Source organism: Pistacia vera, unplaced genomic scaffold (assembly GCF_008641045.1).
Source record: "Pistacia vera cultivar Batoury unplaced genomic scaffold, PisVer_v2 Contig3, whole genome shotgun sequence".
Taxonomy (NCBI): Eukaryota; Viridiplantae; Streptophyta; class Magnoliopsida; order Sapindales; family Anacardiaceae; genus Pistacia; species Pistacia vera.
The window spans coordinates 1-9,384 of record NW_022196112.1 but is presented as its reverse complement, the minus strand read 5'-3'; the positions used below and the strand labels follow the sequence as shown (position 1 = coordinate 9,384).

Genomic DNA, 9,384 nt, shown 5'->3' with positions numbered 1-9,384 from the left:
GAGAGGGAAATCATTTGGGGTTATGGTAGGGAATGGCTTTACAGTCAGAGGGGAGGGTATTTACAGAGGAGTGAAATTGAGGATACAAGGGATTGAATTGAGACAGGATTATTTTCCATTTGAATTAGGAGGGGCAGATGTGGTGTTGGGAATTTCTTGGCTTAGTAAACTGGGCGATGTGTGTGCCAATTGGAGAAATCTGACAATGGCATTTATCAGTGAAGGGAAGAGGGTAGTTTTACAAGGGGATCCTTCTTTAGTCAAGATGATTGTGTCACTTAAGGCAATGCTAAAATCTCTGCAGAGGGAGGATGTTGGTTATGTGATTGAATTTTGCTCCATTGGTATCAAGGGAGAGGAAACAGAGGAACCCGTTGATCCGGTAACTGCTATGGTTGTAGATGGCTTTAGCCACCTGTTTGAACAGCCTACTAAGCTCCCACCTAAGAGACCCACTGACCACGCCATAGTCTTAAAAGCTAATGCCAAACCCCCTAACATTCGCCCATACAAATACTCCTATTCCCAAAAAAATGAAATCGAAAAGTTGGTGGGTGAGATGCTGATGGCAAGAATTATACAACCTAGTACCAGTCCCTTTGCTAGCCCTGTGTTGTTGGTTAAGAAGAAAGATGGTAGTTGACGTTTTTGTGTAGATTACAGGGCACTAAATAACATCAGTATCCCCAACAAGTTCCCTATTCCCTCAATTGATGAACTGCTGGATGAGCTGTCAGAGGCAGTCATTTTTATGAAATTGGATCTAAAATCAGGTTACCGCCAAATTAGGGTTAAAGAAGAGGATGTACCCAAAACAGCCTTTCGGACTCACGAAGGGCATTATGAATTCCTAGTCATGCCCTTTAGATTAACCAACGCCCCTTCCACCTTTCAAGATTTAACCAATACAATCTTTAAACCGGTTTTGAGTAAGTTCAAACTCGTGTTTTTTGACGATATCCTCATTTACAGCCCTGATTTGAAGACTCATCTGCTCACCAAGCATGAATTAGTGGTAAATTACAATAAGTGTATGTTTGCCCGTCGGAGATTAGAGTATTTGGGTCACCTAATTTCATCAAAAAGGGTAGAGGCTGACCCACAGAAGATTAACTTAATGCTAACTTGGCCAATTCCACGCACGATCAAAGGATTAACGGGATTCCTGGGGCTAACTAGCTACTATCGCCGCTTTGTACATAATTATGGTTTAACCGCGCAGCCTTTAACACAGTTGCTGCGAAAGGACTCTTTTGCATGGAATGACCAAGCATAACGAGCTTTTGAAGCCCTTAAAACAGCAATGACTTCAGTCCCTGTTCTGGCAGTCCCTGATTTTACCCTTCCATTTGAAGTTCACACAGACGCTTCAGGACAAGGTATTGGAGCTGTCCTAGTCCAGAATCAGTGCTTTATTGCATTTCTTAGCCAAGCCTTCTCCGGTCAGTCCTGACAAAAATCAGTGTACGAAAGGGAACTGATGGCAATTGTGTTTGCTGTCCACAAATGGAGCCACTAAAGCAGCCGTGTAGGCGGTTTGGATCAAGAATTTCATTACTGAACTTGATGTGATTTCAAGCATTGCTAATCCAGTATAGTTGTACTACGATAACAATGGAGCCATTGTTGTGGCTGAGGAATCACGGTCTCACCAGTAATCCAAACACTTACTTAGTTGATTCAATCTGATATGAAAGGGAATGTGCAGATTTGCAGAATACCTACCAACCCACTATTAAAGTTTCTGTTGTAGCAGAAGCATGATGGGCACTTGGGTCATTCAATGTTGAGTGCATGACTGACTGGCTATAGTGCAGGCACGTGGGTCATTCAGTGTTGAGGGCATGAATGATTGGCTATAGTGCAAGTGGGAGATTGTTAGAGTAGATGCCCTAGAGCCAATCAATTATTGTAGAATTGACTCTTTGTAATAATGTTCATTAATCAATAAAAGGCATTTTATTCTATATCGCGTAAATCATTATTATTGCAATATGTATTGATATATGTCCTTAGAATGGTAGAGCCGTGACGAGGGTATCAAGTGTTTCAAATCTTGATAGTGAGAACCCTATGAGCACATATGGTGGCCATTCTAGAAACGTCCGTAGCCCCAGTATTATTCTGAACTAAGGGCACAGATAATACGGTAAGGCTATCATAGTGTTGAACGACCCTGTCGAAAGGCAGTGACTGATCTCACTTGTCAAGGTTGTTTGGTGACAACCTGGTGCAACACATGGGTGTTTGTTGTAGGCGATTACACCACAGCAAGTTCACTGGACTGACCCACCAGAGGATTCCATATGGATGGTAACCCCAGTGTCTATGGAACAAATCCTCTAACGAATGGTGGTGCATGTGATCCTTAGACTTGAGATCACCGGAGCGCCTTGTGCACCGATTGGTGTAGTTTGACACTAGCCTAACGCAGTTCTTTTCAGAGCTGTCAATACGGTGGTGATTGGCTGCATCAAGGAGTGTATCAAGACTATGGTGGATTGACAGAGGATTTATCACTCCCGGGTACGGGAGAAAGTTATCTCACGGCGCAATTCAGTATATGGCAATGACACTAAAACTGTGGCCACAGTGGGATTGAGTTGTTGCTCTATCCAGTTTATAATACGGGTCATTGGTCCAGAAACTGAATAAATAATATCGAGAGTAACCGAAGGTTGACACTATTTCTATGCCTTCGTCTCGTCGAGATAACGTATGATGAAAGGATCGAATTGCACGGTAACCATATCGTTGACAGGTAGCTACTTTGCTGAATCCGAATCTATCGGGTGGCCATGATGCCTTGCTAGGGGCCAATCTTGGTCTGTGTATTAGTGAGACGATTAATTGGTGTTAATCGCAATACTATACACTGCCGATATGATGAGGAGCCTAAGGGTCACACACATAGAAGACAATTTAAGATGCAAGAAGAAAGAAGGGCGTTTTCGTCTTTTAAGGCGAAAGGGTATTTTGGTAATTTCACAGTGCAATTAAATTTGCTGAGGTCGTAGCCTTTATTTAATTTGTTAGAAAAATTAAATAAGTGAAATTACGTTTAAATGTGTGTTCGCACATATTTAAATATATTATCATTATTGTTAAATGTTAATATATATTTAAATATATATATTAATTGATTTTAATTGAGATAATGATGGAAATTAAAATAAATCAAATTGGGAGTGTTTGGCAACATGGGGCGTTTGGGTTGGAGCCCAAGCCTATTCCGTATGGGATTAGGGCAAATTGTTTTTAAATATAAAAGGAAAAGTGTGTGATTTTGAATGAGGGGTTTTTTCTTTGAAAAACAAATACACACAGCAGCCCTTTTGCTTCTCCCACGGCAGTAACATCTTAAGCCTAAAAATCAATTCAATTGATTTTTGTTTTCTTCTTAATCTTGAAGCCAAAGAGGATCTAGCAAATCCCTCTTTGGTTCTTTTGAGATTGTCTTCGTGTGGACTACGCAGGTTCGATCCTACACTTGGATCGGTAGCAAAACGTTCGACGACAAATTTGGAGGAGCCTTCAACGTGCGTTTGTTTCTCTTAACTCATGTTGAATATTTATGCAGATTTTATTTAATATAAATTGTTAAAATCATACCCTTGATCTTGGCTCATGTAAACGATCCTATTATATTATATTTTTGTTTCCGCTGCGTATACGGGACTGTTTACTAACACAAAGTAGTTGTTAAAGTAGTAGGTCATGCACAACCACTTTCCTTCATGACTTTAGATTCTGTCTTGTATATTCCCCATTGCCCTTTTAACCTTCTATCTATTAGTAAACTCACCCACTTTTAAATTGTTCTATCATTTTTACTAATGATTCTGTTGTTATACAGGATCGCAGCATAGGACGAATGATTGGTGCAGGACATGAGTCATAGGGCCTCTGTCATCTCAAGTTACCTTCTGCCTCTATTGCTTGCACTGTCTCCGATTCTCCTCTTCTCCTTCATAATCGTTTGGGTCATCCTAGTTTAACAAAGCTTTAGAAGATGGTTCCAGGTCTATCTACTTTATCATCTTTAAATTGTGAGTCCTGTCAACTTGGAAAACATTCTCGTAGTATGTTTCCAAAGCGTGTCAATAAACGAGCTACATCCCCTTTTGAGTTAGTTCATTCCGATGTTGGGGTCTTGTCGAGTCTCGTCTATTTTAGGGTTTCAATATTTTGTTACGTTTATTGACGATTATTCTTGTTGCACTTGGTTATTTTTAATGAAAAGTCGTTTCGAATTATTTTCTATATTTGAATCATTTTGTGCTGAAATTAAGACACAATTTAATGTTGTTATTCATGTGTTTCGGAATGATAATGCTCGTGAATTTTTTTTTGCTCCCTTTACCAAACTCATGTCATCTCAGGGAATTCTCCATCAATCCTCTTGTGTTTATACTCCACAACAAAATGGAGTTGCTGAGCGTAAGAATAGACATTTGATTGAAACTGCTTGAACCCTGCTTTTACACAATCAAGTTCCTTTCTGGTTCTAGGCAAATGCTATGTTAACTGCCTGTTTCTTGATTAATAGGATGCCTTCTTCTGTTCAACAAGACCAAGTCCCTCATTTTGTTTTGTTCCCTAATCAACAGTTATACTCTCTTCCTTCATGTATCTTTGGTTGCACATGTTTTGTCCATATCTTTTCCCCAGGTAACAACAAACTATCTGCCAAATCTACCTAGGATACTTAAGACTTCAAAAGGGTTATAGGTGTTATTCTCCATCCATTCGTCAATATTTTCTATCCGTCGATGTTACCTTTTTTAAGTCTTCTCCTTTCTTTTCTACATCAGACAGTGATTCTATCACTACTGTCCTTCTTATACCCTACATTGAGTCTACTTATAATCATCTTGTAGAGTCTATTACTATTCCTCAAAGTCCTATCCCTATGGGCGAGTCTCCTCCTCTAGGTGATGCTATCGTTCTAAGTACGGCTACTGACACTATTCTTGATGATGTTCCCAAGGCTCTTGTTCCCGATCCTCTTATGTTAGATTCCTCTCCTACTACAGCCCTACCTCCTAAAGACCAATTTCCCATTGCAATTCGTAAAGGTATGCGGTCCACTCGCAACCCTCATCCAATCTATAATTTTCTTAGTTATCATCACTTATCTCCATCATATTATGCTTTTGTGTCAACCATTTCTTCTGTCTCTATTCCTTCTAATGTTTGTGAGACACTGATTGATCCCAGCTGACGTCAAGCTATGGTTGAAGAGATGACTGCTTTACATCATAATAATACTTGAGAATTAGTTCATTTGCCTCCCGGCCAATCGACTGTTGGTTATCGTTGGATTTATACTGTTAAGGTTGGCCTAGATGGTCAGGTTGATCGATTGAAGGCACGGTTGGTTGTAAAAGGGTATACTCAGACTTATGGGTTGGATTATTATGAGACCCTGTCAAGGTTGGCCTAGATAGTCAGGTTGATCGATTGAAGGCACGGTTGGTTGTAAAAGGGTATACTTAGACTTATGGGTTGGATTATTATGAGACCTTTTCTCCTGTGGCTAAGATGTCTTTTGTCCACTTGTTTTTATCTATGGCTGCTCTTCGCCACTGGCCTCTGTACCAATTAGACATTAAGAATTCCTTTCTTCATGGTGAGCTTCAAGAAGAAATCTATATGGAGCAACCACCTGGCTTTGTTGCTCAGGGGGAGTCTGCCTTGGTATGTAAACTTCGTCGCTCTCTGTATGGTTTAAAACAGTCCCCTCGTGCCTGGTTTGGACGATTTAGTAATGTCATTCAAGAGTTTGGGATGATTCGGTGTGAGTCTGATCACTCTGTTTTCTATAAACATAATTCATCAAGGCAATGCATATATCTGGTTGTCTATGTCGATGATATTGTTATTACATGAAGTGATCAAGATGGCATTAAACAGTTGAAGACACACTTGTTCCACTACTTTCAGACCAAAGATTTGGGATTACTTAGATACTTCCTTGGTATCGAAGTGGCTCAATCTAGCTCAGGTATTGTTATTTCTCAAAGGAAATATGCATTGGCTCTTTAAGAAGAAATATGGATGTCAGACTGTAGACTGATAGACTCTCCTATGGATCCTAATTCAAAGGTCTCACCTAGATAGGGGGAGCCTCTTGCGGATGCTAGGAAATACTGAAGACTGGTTGGTAAACTTAACTATCTCACCATTACACGACCTGATACTTCCTTCTCCGTCAGTGTTTTTAGTCAGTTTCTACAATCTCCTTGTGACGGTAATTGGGATGCAGCTATTCAGATTTTAAGATATATCAAGGGTACACCAGGCAAAGGTCTATTATATGAAAACAGGGGCCATACACAGATTGTCAGATATTCTGATGATAATTGGGCAGGTTCTCCATCTGATAGACGTTCCACTTCAGGTTTTTGTGATCTTGTGGGAGGAAACCTTGTATCTTGAAAAAGTAAGAAGCGAGATGTCGTTGCCGGATCGGGTGCAGAGGCAGAATACCGTGCAATGGCTCTAGCAACTTCTGAGCTCATTTAGTTGAAGTAACTAATCCAAGAATTGAAGTTTATAGAAGTAGTAAAGATGAAGTTACTTTGTGATGATCAAGTTGCTCTCCATATTGCCTCCAACCTATTGTTTCACGAGAGGACTAAGCATATAGAAATTGACTGTCATTTTATTAGAGAGAAAATCTTATCTGGTTGTATTACCGCTAGTCATGTCAGCTCAAATGATCAGCTAGCAAATATCCTCACTAAATCACTTAGGGGTTCTCGTATTGACTTTATTTGTAACAAGCTTAGTGCATATGATTTATATGCCCCAGCTTGAGGGGAAGTGTTGAGTTGTACAAATCAAATGTTTTAGGAATAGGAGCTTTAGAATGGGAAATTAGATCATTCCCTTTCCTAGTTTAGATTATTTTATTTTCTTATATGGACTGTTGAATGTGTATATATTGTTGTATTTTGTTCACAATCAATATAAAGAAAATTCTTCTGATTTCACACAAAACAAACAATATATGAACACACATATATTCAAAAACAAAAATTATAAAGTATAAACCTGGTCCCTGCCTGGGAGAGACTCATCCTTTAGCAACAATAAATTGATCCACATAAATTATGCAATACAATATTCAAAATCATTCAAAGACAAATTGAACAGAAAAGTCAGCCTCGGCTTCAAGAAGTGACTCATCATCATCAGCATAGACCATATTTGAAAGCAAAACCTACAAAAGTTGTTTCAGACATGAGTAAAATCATGGAAACTTACTCTGGGAAAAAAGTAACTAGCAGAAAAGGGAAGTAAACAAACATTAGCTATATCGAAAGTAGATATGGCAAGAATTCTTTTAGGTTTTCAGGTGGTAATTGAGCATCATATTATGCAATCCTGTCGAGGAGATGGCTATCAATGGAGAAATAAAATAAAATAAAATAAATATATATAAATAAAAGAACAAGGTCTGCAGAATATTTCCTTTTTTTTTTTTTTTTTTTTAATAATAATAGCCCAAGATCCCTTAACCTTTCCCTTCTTCACCTGTTCTAAACGAAGGGTTGCAGATATTATAAAACCAAAAGTCACAAACCCCAGCAAACACATATGTCAAGTACTTAATATAAGAAAATCTTCATTTTCTTACATGAAAGAATGCAACACTATGACATTACATTTATGATGTAATAAACACTAACAATCTTCACAAACACTAGCTTATCCAAGGGTATAACTACATAAAACCAGAAACCTGAAAAGTGGGGAATTTGAAAATAGCAGAATTAATCAAACATCACATGCCCCTCTAGTGAAACATCAACTTCCATGAGTTTCACTACCAGCAAACCCGAAATTAAAAATTGCAAGCGATCCCTGTTCTCCAAAGAGGATAACAATACTGATGTCACAAGAATTCAACAAGTACTGACACCCGCTCTTGGCATATTTACACTACTTCATTATGAAATGTTTTCAGAAATAGTATTGCAGACGAGAATAGCATTTTCATATTCCCACCGACATCCTATGGTATATAACATAGAAATCTAGATACATACATGATTAACAAAGAATTGCCTTGATGTTTAATTCCCACATGTGCCACCATAATGAGTATTAAACTACTAGTGAAGACATTCAGATTTATTTTTGCAAAGCAGAGGATTACCAGAATTCACAAGCTTCAAGAGCCACTTCATCGTCAACATCCTTGTTGACTTATGGCATGTATTCAATTACATTCCTTAGATGTGGCTGAAATAGTGCACATCATCATCAATAATAGAAGGAGAAAGGCGGCACACATAGAAAAAGACAACAAACAAGTCAAAATAATGATATAGAAACTAAGAAATCACAATAAAAAGGTCTATTCAAACCCTTTGACCAGACTGGATTACAAGAGATGAAATAAAAGGGCATAGCATCCAGCAAAAATATGACCAAAAAGAAATATATGTACTAAAAAAGAAAACATGTGACACTAAAATAAAACAAGCAAGAAACTCACCTCCAAGAAAGATAGACGGACTTCAATTAGCTGAACAAATGCTGCACAAACCTATTATGTTGAAATAGACAACAAACAGATGAGATCGCAGCTAAGCTTATAATCAACTTAAATTTCAATAAGCCATCACTAGATCATAAAATGATAAGATTATAGTCTATTTACAACCTCACTTCAAGAACCATAACGTTATATGTCAAGATTAGCAAATACCCACTTCCCTTGAGATATATGTTATCATAGAATCCATTCAAGAAAAAACACCATGACTAGATAGCTAAGACTTCATGGCCAAAAACAGTTTAAACCAGAAACGAATTACTAAAGTAAATAGAGATTATTTTCAACATGTCTAGAGAAGAATCTGTTTCAGTTCTATACTGGAAGCCACAAATAGAAAAGTCTAGTAACAGTAAAAAGAGAATGCATTCACCAATTTTCGGACTTCTGTAGCAGGGTCATTAGCAAGAATAAACAAACTCTGAAGGTACTGATCCATGGATGTAAATAAAGCCTGCAATGAATTAAGACATAATATTGGATGTTAACCTTGAGTAAAAGAATAACATTATTAAGAGAAAAAAAATACTTCAAGCATACTCACAGAAGGCATCAGCATGATGTATTGATTTACAAAACCCAAGGAGAGCTTTCTTAGCGAGGTATGCGGTGACTGGAAAAACTCTTCACACAAAAACCAGAGAAATGTAATCCCTAGGAAAAAACAAAAGGCAGGGTTTGGGCATGGCATAAGACCAATACTAAAATTATAATGTCATCTGCAAAAATCTAGGGAGGAAGAGAGAAAATTTAGCTGCCTGGTCATCCCAAGTTTCGATTTAAGAAAATGGCCTTGAAACTGTTCATCATTTTTT

At 38.1% G+C, this 9,384-nt stretch overlaps 1 protein-coding gene and 1 long non-coding RNA gene across 2 annotated transcripts; one reads left to right on the top strand and one right to left on the bottom strand.

The window, feature by feature from the left end:
* Positions 1 to 1,303: 1,303 nt before the first annotated feature.
* Positions 1,304 to 6,441, top strand: LOC116135386. The gene is made up of 3 exons (XM_031421083.1): positions 1,304 to 1,442; positions 4,815 to 5,078; positions 6,269 to 6,441. The coding sequence occupies exons 1-3, from the start codon at positions 1,304 to 1,306 to the stop codon at positions 6,439 to 6,441; spliced, it is 576 nt and encodes a 191-aa protein (XP_031276943.1).
* A 606-nt stretch (positions 6,442 to 7,047) lies between these two features.
* On the bottom strand, positions 7,048 to 9,323 carry LOC116135371. The gene is made up of 5 exons (XR_004128883.1): positions 9,114 to 9,323; positions 8,943 to 9,023; positions 8,510 to 8,560; positions 8,168 to 8,253; positions 7,048 to 7,228 (listed from the first exon to the last, which is right to left on the bottom strand). It is a non-coding gene; the product is annotated as an uncharacterized LOC116135371 (long non-coding RNA).
* Positions 9,324 to 9,384: the final 61 nt, after the last annotated feature.